Source organism: Juglans regia, chromosome 11 (assembly GCF_001411555.2).
Source record: "Juglans regia cultivar Chandler chromosome 11, Walnut 2.0, whole genome shotgun sequence".
NCBI lineage: Eukaryota > Viridiplantae > Streptophyta > Magnoliopsida > Fagales > Juglandaceae > Juglans > Juglans regia.
In genome coordinates, this window is record NC_049911.1 from 31,524,231 (window position 1) to 31,539,025 (window position 14,795).

The following is a 14,795-nucleotide window of genomic DNA, read 5'->3' on the forward strand; positions in this document are numbered from 1 at the left end:
TTTACCTTGCGAACATTCCTTGTTAAGCCTCTTCATACCTGCTATCAAGAGATCAAGAATTTCACGCAACTCTCGCCCACCTGTGTGACGCCCTTGACCCCTACGTGTTATTTTAGTGGAGTTCGTGATACTAGAATGATGACTACACGGATCACGTACCTCAACGACCAATGCTCAAAGTGTGTACAACATGCAATAAGTGTACAATATAATACTTGCAACGGATAAATAAAAAGGTCATTTTTTATTAAGTACCAAAATGTTCAAAAACAATAAAATATCTTTACCATAATTATACAGTCATCCGACAGATAATTTAAAGAAAAGAAATAACATAAGAGAAATAAATCTCATCACGATTAACAACATATCAGCAAGTCATGCCTCTGGCGGAGCCAGCCCCTCAGGTTCATACTCGGGCTCTGCGTCATAATCTACGGTATCATAAAACGAAAACGTAGGGTAACACACCACAATGAGATTATGACATCTCAACAAGTAATTAATCAAAACAAAACATCCAAGAGATTTAAAACACATTAATACAACCAACATGTCCACTACGATCAAATATGAAGGAAACAAACCCACATTTACTTTTTCCCAAAATTACACTTTTAATCACTCATGCCAAAAGCCTCATTTGGCCCAATCATAACCATTATTTTATTATGCATGCACCACAGTCTCTCCCTATGGACCATCTGCACACCCTGACTCTCATCGTCACATCATGGGTAACGTCCGTGCATGAGATTTCGTAATGAGCGATGCCCAGTTTCGCGCTCGGCAAATAAATGGCCAAACATCCTCTAATCCCGCCAGCAAAAGATCAAGGAATCGGTACGAGAGCATTACCGTCGTCGCCCTGCGACAACTTAGGGGACGTCACGTCAGTTTATTATGCTCCCGAGTGACCAGATGAGCTCCACCGAGATAATACCCAATCTCGACTTAGGGTCGTGATACACACGCACCAACATAATTTATCCCATCAGTCTTAATTTTCAACCAGACAACATGACTTTATAGCACAATTTATTAAAGGTGATAAATATGCATAACAACATATATTGGATGACAAGGTAAATTAAATTCGCTTATTTATAAATTCACAATAATTACAATTACACAATTTCACAACCAACTACACTCGTTATCCCATCCTCCAATCCGGCCCAAGGCCCAACACCAATATCAATTGCAATTTAATCCCAACACTTCAACAACCCAATTCTAACAAACCAATAGTTTACAAATAAATGCCAATTATAATATCGCTATTTTAAAAACTCATGGATTACGTTGGAAGAATACGTACACAAAGATTGAAAAATTTCAGGAAGATCGCGCGAATAGAGGTGTTGCCAAAGGTGGCGGCACATGGTGGTTCAAGAGTACATTAATGACCTTTTTGTGAGTTTCTCTCAAGAAATTTTCGGGCTAGGTGAAAAAGGAACAATCAACTCACAACAAGCATAAAAATTTCAAAGAAATCGAGTGAAACTCAACTTATATGGACAAAGCAGGATACAACAAACACTTCACAAACTCACTCTCGGATTTACAACCAAAATTTACAGAACAAAACTCTAAACACCTAGAGATGCAAAAAGCTTATACGAGAGAGGGAGGAAGAGAAACTAGGAAGATTTAATTGAGAAACCCGTGACCTATTTATAGGCCAAGTATGGCAGTTCGAGGCTCACGGGGACAACATGTGGAAGAGGAACCGAAGTGCAAGCCATGGAGGGGAAGCATGGCAATTTGGGTTGCGTGATGAAGTGGTGGGTTGACAGCAGTTGAGGGAAGCACAACTGATAAACACGGGACAGCCATAGAAGCTCGAGGTGGAAGGTGGTGGTGGCCATGTGGAGCGGCAGCTTGACAACAAGTCTTCGGAGCCACTGCCAAACGACACGGAGCTGCCATGAAGTGGAGGAAATAAGGTGGTGTCAACAACAGCAACTGGATTAAGATGAAACTGGAAGAAGATATAAGAAAGAATAAGAAAATAAGAAGAAAGAAGAAGGAAGCTGCACGATGCAAAGGGGAAATGATGAAACCCTACGGGGTTCTTCCCAAAACGGCGCCATTCTAATTAATGGGAGGGCTGGGCAATTGACCCACGAGTTGGGCCAACAGTGCACATGGGTTGGGTCATCCTTCACACAGGCTCATTTAACTTCACAAATGGCCCAGTTAAAAACACACACACACAACCCAACAAATTAAATTAAAAAAATTAAAATAACATAAATAAAATAAACATAATCAAATAAATAATAAATATTTAACAAACAAGAAAATTAGGGATCTCACAACCTGTCTGCACAGGATCTCGAGAATTGGGTGTTATCGGGGGGTGTCAGGGAGGCGAGTCTCATCTACCATTATTGTCTACTTTTCCCGTCCATGGGTTGCTTCATGAGTGTGTTTTTGCTCATGGGTTGAGTACTTTGTAGAGACCTACTAATTATTTTTAAAAAAAGGTCATTGGGTTTGACCGGACTATCTGACTCATTCCTCTAGAGATCACTCATGGGTTTGCTACATGCCAATAGGAGGGGAAAACCCCTTACAACACCATTATTTTCTAAAATAAATGATGTCCAGTACGTAATATGTGGCACAGAGGCCTTAGCATACTAGTAATTAAATGATTTTATAGATTAATCACTTAGGTTGTGTTTAGATGTTAAAGTGAGTTGAGTTGAGTTGAGATGATAAAATATTGTTAGAATATTATTTTTTAATATTATTATTATTTTATAATTTGAAAATTTTGAATTATTTATTATATTTTGTATTGGGATTTGAAAAAGTTGTAATGATGAATTGAGATGAGTTTGAGATCCAAACGAAACCTAAATTACAAATTATTTAAAAGATAATGCATAAACTAATGTAATTAAATATAATGAAATTTAATACCAACAATAATATATCCATGTCAAAAAGAAAGAGCTGCTATTTTATTGTTGTTGGTGCATATCTCTCCCACCGTATCGTGGTTCAAGAGGCCCCATTTGCCTAATGATTGACCTGTTAATAAGTTGAGTCTCCCACCCATGGAAATTAGAAAAAGACTGTCTAACCTCCAACCTTACAATTCTTATCAACCAGTCAAAGTAGAATAAACATTACATCAATATACCATTCAAATTCTAAACATTACATCCTAACCTTATTTTTTTTAATTCTTTCATCGCACTAAATTTATTATATTTTATTCATAGCATCTTCAGCTTAAGAAAAAGTATATCTTGTGAAGAGTTTCATGTTCGCGACCTTTATAGTGAAAGTGGTACGTCAATTTTAACGACTTTAAAATATATATATATATATATATATATTTTTTGATGCTTCCGAGGCTAAATTATAATCAATTTTTAATAACAAGTTTAAATTTAAAATGTAAGGACTAATTTTATTAAAACATAAATCACAACAAATATTTTAATTTTTTTATTGTATTATTAATGTATAAAATAAATAATAAAATTTATTTTTTTATCAATTTAACTTTTTAGAATAAATAGTGGTTTCACACGGTATTGGAGTAGAAGGTTTAAATTTGAATACTGATTTTATACTTTATTTTATTTAATTAAATATTTTATATGTTGTACCCAATTATTAAAGAAGAGTTTGATCCACTTTTGAGAGAGTATTAAGATATTAAAATAAATAATAAAATTTAATTCTTTTAATCCTTTAAACTTTGAAGAGAACTGATTTCACCATCCCTTAACAAATTTTTCCGCACGCAGGGAAAACAAAATGGTCGAGTTAGATATGATTTCGCATATTAGTGGTGTCCCACATCATTATTCTTTAAAATCTGTTTTTTTTTTTCCTTTTACTTTCTTGTACAAAATGCGTTATAGAATCTCGTGTGGTGTAATATTACATAAAGGGCAAGATGACATCCACTCACAGAGTAATATGGCCCGCTTAGAAAAAAAGAGTTGTGGCCCACGCAACTTGCTTGACTGGAATAGTATCTTTGAGAATCTTTTACTTCCTTAACGTTCCTTTATATAACAATCATCAAGCGTGAATTTAAACGAGATGAATTTAAATAAAAATTAAATAAAATAATATTTATTAATATTAATATTATTTTAAAATTTAAAAAAATTAAATTATTTATTATATTTTATATAAAAATTAGAATGATAAGATGAGATAGATTCAGAGTCAATCTCAATCCAAATCGATCCGTAATCAATAATTGTGAAAAAATATTTGATTCAAAAAATTAGAAAAACAGTAAACTCACAACTCTATACAAAATAAAAGGTAGTTTTGTAAATTAAAATTTTATTTTTAATAAAATAACATAATCACATGAATTGATTGTAAAATAAGTGTATTATTAAATTTTTCAAAAATATTTATGGAACCTTTTTACTCAAAATATTATAAAAATATTTTTATCATGAATTATTCTTCTTATAATCGAAAGGGTTCTCTTTCACCCAAAAATTCTATACATTTCTCCACAATTAATATAAGAATATTTATGTGTGATTTGTTCTTAATTTGAGATATCCTCTTAAGCCTTTAACCCCACGTACAAGAGTAACCATGTCCTTGTACTTCTTCTACCTATATGTCATGATCCATTACCTTACTGTTTAATTTGTTACTACAAATAGGAAACATACAAGATCATGATCTACAAATCTTCCATTAAGTATTTGACATATTTTGTAAATAGGCAAGTCATATACAGATTTTTGTAAAAAAATAAATATTATCTTAAAAAAATTATAAATTTTTAGCGAGATCTATTTTTTTTTAATAAAAAATTCGCACGAAATTTATATAATAATATTTAAAAAGTTTGATTGAAGGGGATCAGATGTAATATTTTAATTTATGTTCTTAGACTTGGTCAACAAAACTATAAAATCAAAAGAGTGGGGGGAGAGAGAGAGAGATTGACTGCGAAACTCTTTCTGGCCTTTTGCAGCTTTTTCTCTAATTTGGCTTCCAAAGAAAGGGAAAACGGGACAAGGACGCTGTAGCTAGTGCCACCACCCCCACCCCCAGTTGGAATTTTGGGATAACGTTTCGCATCGGACAGTAAATGCAATTTGACCAGATCCTCACGAGTCCAAGCGCAACGTAATTATTGCAGTGTTGTTTGGAAGTAGCTAACAACATTAATTACATAATTAAAATGCCTTAAACTTGCAACGAATCTGGGTAGGTGGATTTTGTTGCCTCCTAGTCAAGCAAAGCATCTTGGATGGATTGGTTGGCTCGTTTAAATTATCTGGTTTCTCAGTCACTAACTGTTTGACATAATGCGCACATGAACACGAACTTTAAATAACTAATATGATAAGGCACTGTTACTGTCAATGGAATTTGTATTTCCATTTGTATTGTGGCCACAAGATCCGTTGAATCTGCGTGCACACAAAACACAAAGGCTTGCATATGATTCAAATATGATAGTGGGTCCGATATAAAAAGAGAAGAGATACTCAATGCTTAAAAGAAAAAATTCTGTTCTGAGCTTTGACCAACGAGACAGAAAAGACTCGCTCGTTTAATCTTGAAACTTCGGCCCTCGAGCCTCTACGCAAACTATTCATACAGTTGACGCAACCGAACTGATGGCATTCTAATAAATTAAGAGATGTATAGAGATAGTATGCTAGTATGTAAGACACGTATTCCTCTTATTCTGTCAAAGAGACATATGTCCTATATTCAGCAAATTTAGTTCAAATAAAACCCAGAATGAAGCCAAAATCCGAGATCCATCCATAAAGTGAGCCAATAAAAAAGCATATTTGAATCGAGCAATTATTGAAGATGGTAAAGTCTCGTAGAAGAGAGTGGAGACACAACATTAAAAAGATTCGGGAACAAGATAGAATTACAGAGCAGCCATACGGAGAGAAAAATCCGTGCCTTCTTTTACGGGTCATGTCCCTTCTCTTCTTTTAAGCCTCAAAGCACAATGAATGAGAGAGAGAGAGAGAGACATATTCCTTCTTTTTACATCTTTTTATATCGGTCTCTCCTTCTCTGAAGACATGCAGATAAAGTCTCGGACCATATCTCCTTTAACCCCAATATAAATTTTTCAACAGGGTCCTCTCTGTCCCTACTCGCAGATTGCCATAAGAAGAAGATTATCCCCCACCACATACACACAAATCGCACGCAAACACAGAGAGGCATAAGCTGCTACACACAGTGATTCATACATATTTTTGATCTTAGATAGACAGAGAGAGAGAGAGAGAGAGAGAGAGAGGAGGGTGTCTCTGTGTAGTGGTATGATGGATAAAAGCTGTCAATCCTCTGCAGACTCTACCGCCACTACCACTACTGTTTCTGCTGTTACAACTACTAGCAGCAGCAATACCGCTACCAGTATTAATGCCAACAGAGACCAATACCTCAGACACCTCAACAAGCTCTCCCACAAGATCTCTAAGCCAATCATCAAAAAACCCCCTTTTGATCCCCCCAATCAAACTCAAAATCTTAATCATAATCACCCGCCACCGCAACCACAACCGCAACCAGCATCTCAGCCGTTGGTCCAGCAGCAGGCGCAGCAACAGCAGCAGCAACATCAGCCGCCGGTGTACAATATCAACAAGAACGACTTCAGGGACGTGGTCCAGAAGCTCACCGGCTCACCGGCACACGAGCGTTTCTCGACGCCGCCACCTATTCACCCACCCAAGCCTCCCAGCTCCCGACTCCAGCGTATTCGCCCTCCACCCCTGGCACACGTTTACAATCGCCCCCCTCCCCTACTAAACAGCGCCGTCCATCCTCCACAACAAGCCTCTATAAACCCTAATATTCCCATTACCGCCCCCTTTTCCAACTTCGGCCCAATCGGACGGCCTATGACGCCGTTATCGCCTTTGCCGCCGTTCCCAACCGTTCACGCGGCGGCCGAATCGCCCGTCTCGGCCTACATGCGGTACCTCCAGAACTCAGTGTCCACCGTCGATCCGAACCCTAAACATTTCTCCGGATTCTCACCGTTAGCCCCTCTAGTCTCGCCCCGCTGGAACAATTCAACTCCGCCGCATCCGCATCAGCATCAGCATCAGCTTCCACCGCCGCAGCAGGGAATATTTCCTCCGCCGACATCATCTGCTACTCAGCCACAGCCACAGTTCCCGATGCCGAACTCACCGCTTCCATTCGGGTGTTTGAATTCACCGAGGTCACCGTACCCGTTGCACTCCCCAGGCCTGCTATTTTCTCCTTCTTCCGGTCAATTAGGGTTTCCGCAGCTCCCGCTTTCTCCCACAGTGCCGATGCACAGCCCTAGATGGAGAGCTCTCTGAGTTTCTTCTTCAGGTAATCCTTTTTCTGAAGACGATGTCGTATCAGGCTTAGTGTTTTGGTTTTTATGGCTTTGTAAATGATTGGGGGGGTTAGGGTTATTCAATCACTGGTGGTTGGATTGGAAACATTATCCACCACTGGTTAATTTTAGAGTTTCTTGTGTAAATTTCATAAGAAAGACACGTGAAAAAGGAAAACCCTAGATTTGTTTTTTGCTTTTTGTTGGATATTTTGGGTGGGAAACTTAGGAGAAGTTATAGAATTATGGTTGAACGTTGTTCTTATCAGTTAATTGTTTACTTGTGAAAATGTCTATGCACCTCATTTTTTTCCGTCTTTGCCGATTCAGTTTTACGTATGTGCTGATCATTATTTAAATATGCTGATTATTATTGTTATTAGTATGGCAATTTGGCTAACTTTTGCCACATCATGCATACTTCATATATGTATGAGATTTCTATGGTATCAAGATTTGCTTCCGGAGTTGGGTGCCAATCTAAATTTAGCTACTTGTTTCAGCTCCTTGTATTGCCATATATGACTTCTCATGTCTTGTTGTTTTTTAACTTTGTGGTTGAATCCTAATAGATGCAATTTGATTTTTGTTGTTTGAGGCCCCGAGGGATACACTTTTTTCATGACATAAAACGGCGCACTAGAGATTGCCATACTAGGTGGCTTCTTGCTCTGATATAGTGATATGATGATTTTGCCTTTTGACTTGGATGCTTGCACGACTGTGGAGGAGTTATAGTTATATGATGGACTTACCAACAATTTTGAAAGGTCCAGACATCCATGATTGACTGGACTGTGGCTTAACTTTATGAATGATAGATATAAGCTTTGTGGATCTTCTTTCACAATAAGGCATTTACTAATGTTGATAGATTTATATGTGTACTGATTTATTGATTTATTTATTATGTTTCTTATGAGTTATGAAACTATCTAACACACTGTCTCAAGTTCAATAGTCTCTCATTTATGCGGAATATGCGCTAAGAGGCTTGTATGGCTGGTTGGAGTGGAACAGTGTCTGTTCTTGATGATCATTTTTTTGTAACTGATGCTCAGATTTGGTGATTCTTAAAGTTGGGTGAGAGCTAGACATTAATCTAAGTAGCAATAATGTAATTGATGCTCAGATTTGGTTATTCTTAAAGTTGGGTCAGAGCTAGACATTAATCTAACTAGCAATAATGTTAGCGATTGTCTGGGAGAGAAACCATATGCTTTTTGAAAGTTCTCTGTTTCCGGCTAGTTGTGATGCAAGTATGTTTGTGGATATATACTACATTCTGGAAACTTTTAACATACTACAAACATTCGTCCCTTCTAGAGGAGTATATATTCCTACAATGGGATGACACTCATTGTAGGTGTTGTGACCAATGATCAGGTTTAGTTAAGACATGTGGTACTAGTTGGGGAGGAGCTCAAATTAATTGTACTTAGGTTGATGATTGTTTAGAGAGGTTCAAATTTAGTTTTGGTTTAGTTTTGAAGTTTTAAGTCCTTTTGAAATATATTTTATAATGAAGTTCAGTGGAGAGGAGCTTTAGCGAAGCTTATATTTCTAGGTAGAGCATTGCGGACCAATAACTTTTTTTTTTTTTTTTGTTCATTCTAGTTTCTATGGATATGCCATATATATATATATATATGTATATATATATAATCGTTTTGGGCAAGGGTTTTCTTGGGAGAGACGCTGGGGGGGTGGCGAGGGAGGGTTGAGTCAACTTGAACCTAGTTATGGAACAAGACCTGCCATTGACTTTACCTGTGGACTGGCAGGCATTTTCTTGGTCCCGTTGAGTTGTAGTTGATGATTCCCCGAGTCCTGGAACTCCAAGTCTCTTTTAATAATTTGTGATTTGTTATTCTCCCCACAATCTTCTTACTGTGGGGTTGTTGGGAGTCCCTAATTGGGTTTTTTTTTGTTTTTTTTTAATGTTGCTCCTTTATGGCAGTTTTCAGCCCGGGAGGATTAATATAATCTTGACCTTTATAAACATGTTCATCATAGTCAATGGTAGCATTCTTCATTACCTACTGATTTTGTGTGTAAGTTGTTCCTGAATCTAGTACTTGTGGGAATTAAGGCAATTGATCTCTATCTCTCTCTCTCTCTCTCTCTCTATATATATATATATATATATATATTGGCCTCTTCTCTTTTAGCTTGTCCATGGTTTAATCGGGGAGCTAAAAGCAGGCATCGAAAACCATTCCTTTCGTTTTCCACCGTGAGTCCATTTGGCTGTTGAAAACAGAGGGTATCCGTCATAGCAAAAGCATAATTGGAGAAGTAAACAAGATGAGCAGCAGCGGTTCTGGCGGGCGCCGGTCATTCCAATCGTGAGAAAGGATGAACCACGAAGCAGCCTGTTGGCTGGTCTTTCTTAACTTCCGGGTCGATTCATCTCAAGGATCTAACTAGCATCATGATATGTAACTAAAAGAAGACAGAAAAATGAAATAGGCTATATATCAACAGTAGAGAAATATTACAACTTGCTTTTTATATATCAACAGTAGAAAAATATTACAACTTGCTTTTTTCAATATATATATATATATAATATCATGCTTTTAGAAAGCTTTGAGGACCAATTTTTCGTTTAGAAAACCTCAATATGTATAAGATTTTGGTTAGACTTTGGATTTCAGTGTGTTTCTTTTTTTCTTTTTTAGAAATATAGGGTAGTTAAGGGGGTTATTTTGATTTTTTTTTAATTATAATTTCTGAGAGGGGCCAATTGTTGGGGTGGGGGGGGTGTCGCGGGCGGGTGATCCGCCCCGTCTTGAGAGGAACAAAATGGTTGGGTTTCCCAACCATTGAAAATCGTTGGTAACCACGTAAAAAAGAATGATCAACCCACGCAATCAATTCAGGCCTCGATGGATATTCAATTCCCATCCTCTAGGTTTCGAACAGTTGGTGGACGGGGGGCTCAAACTCTTTTTAGGGAGCTTACCAATTAAAAGGGTAGAAAATGTAATTCCCGCGAGAATAGAGAGTGAAGTTCCCAGCCGGCATATGCATGCATCAAAATTCTTTTCCCCTGTATAGACGTTTATAGACGTTCACGAGGACCGAGTCTTGGGTATGTCAAGTGAAATATTGTGTAACCACAAGTTACACGAAGCCTTAAGTTACAAAGATATTTCACAAAAAAAAATTTACACACTGAGATGGTTTAATCTTGAATGTCAAATTATTAAGTTATTTTTATTGTAAACTAGATTTAATGTATTACATGAAATCATATCAATTTAAATTTAATTTTGTAAAATCTCTTTATAATAGTAACACATCCTATCCAATAATCACAATTTCTTTTTTCCGGATAATCCTATTTCAAGATGATTTTTTTTTCTACAAACATAAGGTATAAAGTGGGCACCACATAAGACCAATTTCTCCAAAAGAGTGGTCCCCATTAAACACGAGATGTAGAAACAACGCTCCTTTCCGAATTGCATTCGACCCAGATAACGTGACTGGTTGATTGGATAAACATAATGTGACAATGAAAACAAAATTTCAGAATGTTATTAACTTATTATGCCGTTGACCTTCCCATCCCATGATAGACGGTCTATCGTACCGTAGACTGGTTAGTCCACACACATGATGAAGAGAGAACATCGCCAGCACACCACACCCACAATACAATGGAAGAAAAGAAACTCCCTCAGCGAGCACCAGCAGTGGCTTTTTTTTTTTACATATATTGGGCTTTCTTGCATTGATTTATGAATCCATACACAAACTTAAATCCCAATCTCAACTTTTTCTGTATTCAACAGTCTTGCCAAGAAAGAAAAAAACCCTAGAAGTCTACAATGGAAGAGGTATTTGGAATCTCGTTTAGATAACTAATAAAATGGTATAGAGAAAAAAAAATAGACAATTGAATGATGGAACGCATTTTTTTTTTTTTTTTTTGATACGTGAATGATGGCATGCATTTGAAAAGCTATAACTATAATATAATAGATTACAGTGGACAAATAAAACTTTAAGCAAGCTAATGCCGATGCTTTAATGCGACTATAACACTCCAAAATTTGGAGGCATGGTTACACCGTTAACAATTCTTTGCTTGTCCAATTAATTGCTCATTTGTTTCTCAAGGGTCGAACAAGAACTCAACAATATGAACCTTCAAAAAATAGAAAAGAAAAGAAAAGAGAACTCACCAATATGGGATGAACACCATCATCAAATATATTCACACCATTTGGAGCATACCCCTCCTCTAAAAGTGCAGGGAAGAGGCAGCAAGAAGGTAAAGAGCTAAATGGCCATATCTTTCTTTTTTTGTTGGGAGTTTATATTTGTTTCCCAGCTCTAAACATGAATCCGCTATCCCCCTTTTTATTATTATTATTAACTTTTCATCTTCTATAACCCCTTCTTTCCCCTCCTCGTCCCTCTCCATCCCTCGTACCAAACACAATATTAGGCCTTATCAATAATCATCATCGGCAGAAAGCTCGGTAGAACCATGGGAACATTGAATGGATGTAGATCATATGAATGTTTAAAGGATCAAAAAGCATTTTCCATGTTTAAAAGATACCGAACAATTATGAGCTGTAGCAATCACTTTATATGACTATATTACCGGGCCACTTGTCAATCTGTTGGGGAACAGTAGGTCGAGACACATATTCCAACTGTCCGTAATAAAAATTAAAAAAATAAAGTCATACAGCAATGCTTCAACCTCGTGCCCCTTTAGAAAAAGTAATTGACCAAATGTCAATGATGGTTTATGTTATATGCCTCATCACACGCAGACAACTCATAATGAGTCAACAAAATTCACAAGCTTCAAACAGGCTATCGTAATTATTTTCGATTCAAACGCAAATCAAAGCCTACACAACGTAAACTGAACTAGTCTAACTCAGCCAAACGTAAGGAAAGCCAAAGAGTGGACTGCAGTAGTGTGGAGAAAAATCGGTTACAGCATTGATTGGGAGAGCAAAAATGAGCTCATGCTCTGGGAACCAATTAACTTGTTCATGGTGGGTATTCTGAAAACATTCATCAAACATCCAACAAACGTATCAATGCACCTTCTGATCTGATAGAATAGGATTCCAATCAAACTAAAGCAAGACATACCCATTTTGATGGATCAATCAATTTCCACAAGTAGAAAACAAAAAAATTAAGAAGCTAATGATAAAAAAAATATACTTTCAATATGAAGGCACATCCAGAAACAAAATAACGTGATAGGACAGGCTAAAAGGACTTGGTACGCCCATCAACTTGGTAACAATAAACAAAAATGCCTAAAACTTGGTAGCAGCGAAATTAGTAACAAGCACCTTCTCACCTTCTCCAGTTAAAAGGCATAGAGGAGAAGTTGAAGACTTAACAAATGGTTCAATGAGCTGCCTGCTGTTCATCATCCCGCTTGGGTGCTGCTTCTTTGATCTCATCTGCCCCATCATCCTACATGGAATCCAGAAACAACTCAGAATCAAAACAAATATTAAAAAATGAAACAACAGTGATGCAGGAGAGGGGAAAATAGGGCATAACCAAGAAGGATCTAGTACAAAACCTGCATGTCAGAGCTCCAAAGAGTGAGGTTGTCACGGAGAAGTTGCATGATCAAAGTGCTATCCTTGTATGACTCCTCACCCAGGGTATCCAACTCGGCAATTGCTTCATCAAAAGCCTGATTGGCACATTCATAGGTGACACAAATTAAAAGAACTCATATAAAACTAAAAGTCGAAATCAAAATAGAGTCAAGTCATATCAGTTATATTTTTTTTGCTTGACCCAGTTCTACTATTAGGCCCTGAGAAGGCAGAACAGTCCAACAGATCGTGGTCAAAATAACACAACCACCTTAAGACTAAACAAAAGAGGCCGTGCCATTTAGTTGAACTGGAAACCCAAGAAACAATTAGGTAAATTTATTTTTCATTTCAATAAAAAATAACACTTGCTTGCTTGCGTAGCTAGAGATGATCAATCTAGAAAAAAAAAGTGCAAGACATCTATGCAAATATATATATATATATACATATAGTAAAAGATAATGATGTTCAGGTTCCCCAACCTGTTTAGCAAGATTGCAAGCACGATCAGGGGAATTCAGAATCTCATAGTGAAACACAGAGAAGTTCAGAGCAAGCCCAAGCCGGATTGGATGTGTAGGAGCCAGCTCAGCGTTGGCAATGTCCTGCAGACAGAAACCTATATTCGATAAGTTTATAACTCAGAGAAGCAGCGAATGAAACCTGAATTATGATTATTACGGAACCTATAATCAAGCATATAATCGAAGTTACAAATAAAAAAACACAAAAAAAGAAAGATGTCAGCAACGTTCTCTGCACAAAATAAATAGTAGAAATTTAAAGCAGAAACTAGATGCAGAAGTAAAGTTTTGCATAAAAACTGAGATAAATAAATGCGTAATCTACGCTCCAACGGTCAGTTGCAAAAGAAAAGGAAAGATTTATCAAAACAGTAAACAACTAAAACTCTTGTATTTCTTTCGCATGCATATCTAAATTTAACACAAAGTTATTCAAAATCAAGAAATTCAAATGCAGCGTCAATGTCGATCTAAATCCTAAGCATAATAACATATCCACAAAGTATTACTAATATAAGCCGAAGAGCCAGCCTAAAAATTAAAAAAAAAAATTATAGTTACAGTATATAGGAGCATTTAAAAAAAAAAAAATCTGGAAGCCTACAAGCAAAAGGCAGGATAACGATGAGGAATTAGAGTGACCTGAGCGGATTTGTAGGCAGTGAGGGTGCTCTCGGCGGCTTCCTTGCGGTCGGCTCCGGTCTTGAACTCTGCCAAGTACCTGTGGTAATCGCCTTTCATCTTCAGGTAGAAGACCTTGGAGTCTCCGGAGGAGGCGGAGGGAATGAGGCGCGAGTCGAGGAGCTTGAGAATGCCGTCACAGATGGAGGAGAGCTCCGACTCGATCTTGGATCGGTAGTCGCGGATCGTGGCCACGTGGTCCTCGTTGCCACGACTCTCCTCCTTCTGCTCGATGGAGGAGATTATGCGCCAGGAGGCTCGACGCGCCCCGATCACGTTCTTGTAGGCCACCGAGAGAAGGTTACGCTCCTCCACGGACAGCTCTTCGTTCTCCACCGCGGCGGCCGTGACCTTCTCCATGAACTCCACCATCTCCTCGTAGCGCTCGGCCTGCTCGGCCAGCTTCGCCATGTACACGTTCTCTTCGCGAGCTGTCGCCATTTTCTCGATTCAATAACACAGAAGAGAGAAAGAGAGGGGAATTCCAAAACAAATTAGACGGTTAGATCTAGGTTGTGAAATATTGGGGACTTCCAAAACAAAAATAGTAAACTGGGGGAAGAGGTGGCCTTTTTTTGTGCTACTCGGAACGATAATTGCGTTGGCAGTTTGATTTTATGAACTAAA

The 14,795-nt window shown here is 37.6% G+C and overlaps 2 protein-coding genes across 7 annotated transcripts; one reads left to right on the forward strand and one right to left on the reverse strand.

The window, feature by feature from the left end:
- Positions 1 to 5,899: 5,899 nt before the first annotated feature.
- On the forward strand, positions 5,900 to 9,881 carry LOC108980120 (VQ motif-containing protein 9). Of its 3 annotated transcripts, none has more exons than XM_018950956.2 (2): positions 5,900 to 7,353; positions 8,322 to 8,491. In XM_018950956.2, exon 1 carries the CDS (start codon positions 6,306 to 6,308, stop codon positions 7,338 to 7,340), a length of 1,035 nt encoding a protein of 344 aa, XP_018806501.1. In that variant the 5' UTR covers positions 5,900 to 6,305; the 3' UTR covers positions 7,341 to 7,353; positions 8,322 to 8,491. The 3 variants fall into 3 exon arrangements, with proteins under 3 accessions (XP_018806501.1, XP_018806499.1, XP_018806496.1); XM_018950954.2 differs by lacking the exon at positions 8,322 to 8,491 and adding an exon at positions 7,959 to 8,264; XM_018950951.2 differs by lacking the exon at positions 8,322 to 8,491 and adding an exon at positions 9,566 to 9,881 and having other exon boundaries at positions 5,901 to 7,353.
- Positions 9,882 to 12,183: 2,302 nt separating this feature from the next.
- LOC108980119 (14-3-3-like protein) lies at positions 12,184 to 14,759 on the reverse strand. Of its 4 annotated transcripts, none has more exons than XR_001994334.2 (5): positions 14,130 to 14,733; positions 13,446 to 13,568; positions 12,939 to 13,055; positions 12,708 to 12,826; positions 12,184 to 12,399 (listed from the first exon to the last, which is right to left on the reverse strand). XR_001994334.2 is itself a non-coding variant. In XM_018950950.2 (4 exons), the coding sequence occupies exons 1-4, from the start codon at positions 14,607 to 14,609 to the stop codon at positions 12,758 to 12,760; spliced, it is 789 nt and encodes a 262-aa protein (XP_018806495.1). In that variant the 5' UTR covers positions 14,610 to 14,759; the 3' UTR covers positions 12,451 to 12,757. The 4 variants fall into 4 exon arrangements, 1 of the variants encoding a protein (XP_018806495.1); XR_001994335.2 differs by having other exon boundaries at positions 12,184 to 12,444; XR_001994333.2 differs by having other exon boundaries at positions 12,184 to 12,449.
- Positions 14,760 to 14,795: the final 36 nt, after the last annotated feature.

Coding starts and splice junctions, on each gene's coding strand:
- LOC108980120 (XM_018950956.2), top strand. CDS start 6,306: ATGATGGATAAAAGCTGTCAATCCTCTGCAGACTCTACCGCCACTACC.
- LOC108980119 (XM_018950950.2), bottom strand. CDS start 14,609: ATGGCGACAGCTCGCGAAGAGAACGTGTACATGGCGAAGCTGGCCGAG. Junction 13,056..13,445: donor CTTGCAATCTTGCTAAACAG/GTTGGGGAACCT, acceptor TGTGCCAATCAG/GCTTTTGATGAAGCAATTGC. Junction 12,827..12,938: donor TTTGGAGCTCTGACATGCAG/GTTTTGTACTAG, acceptor GATTCCATGTAG/GATGATGGGGCAGATGAGAT.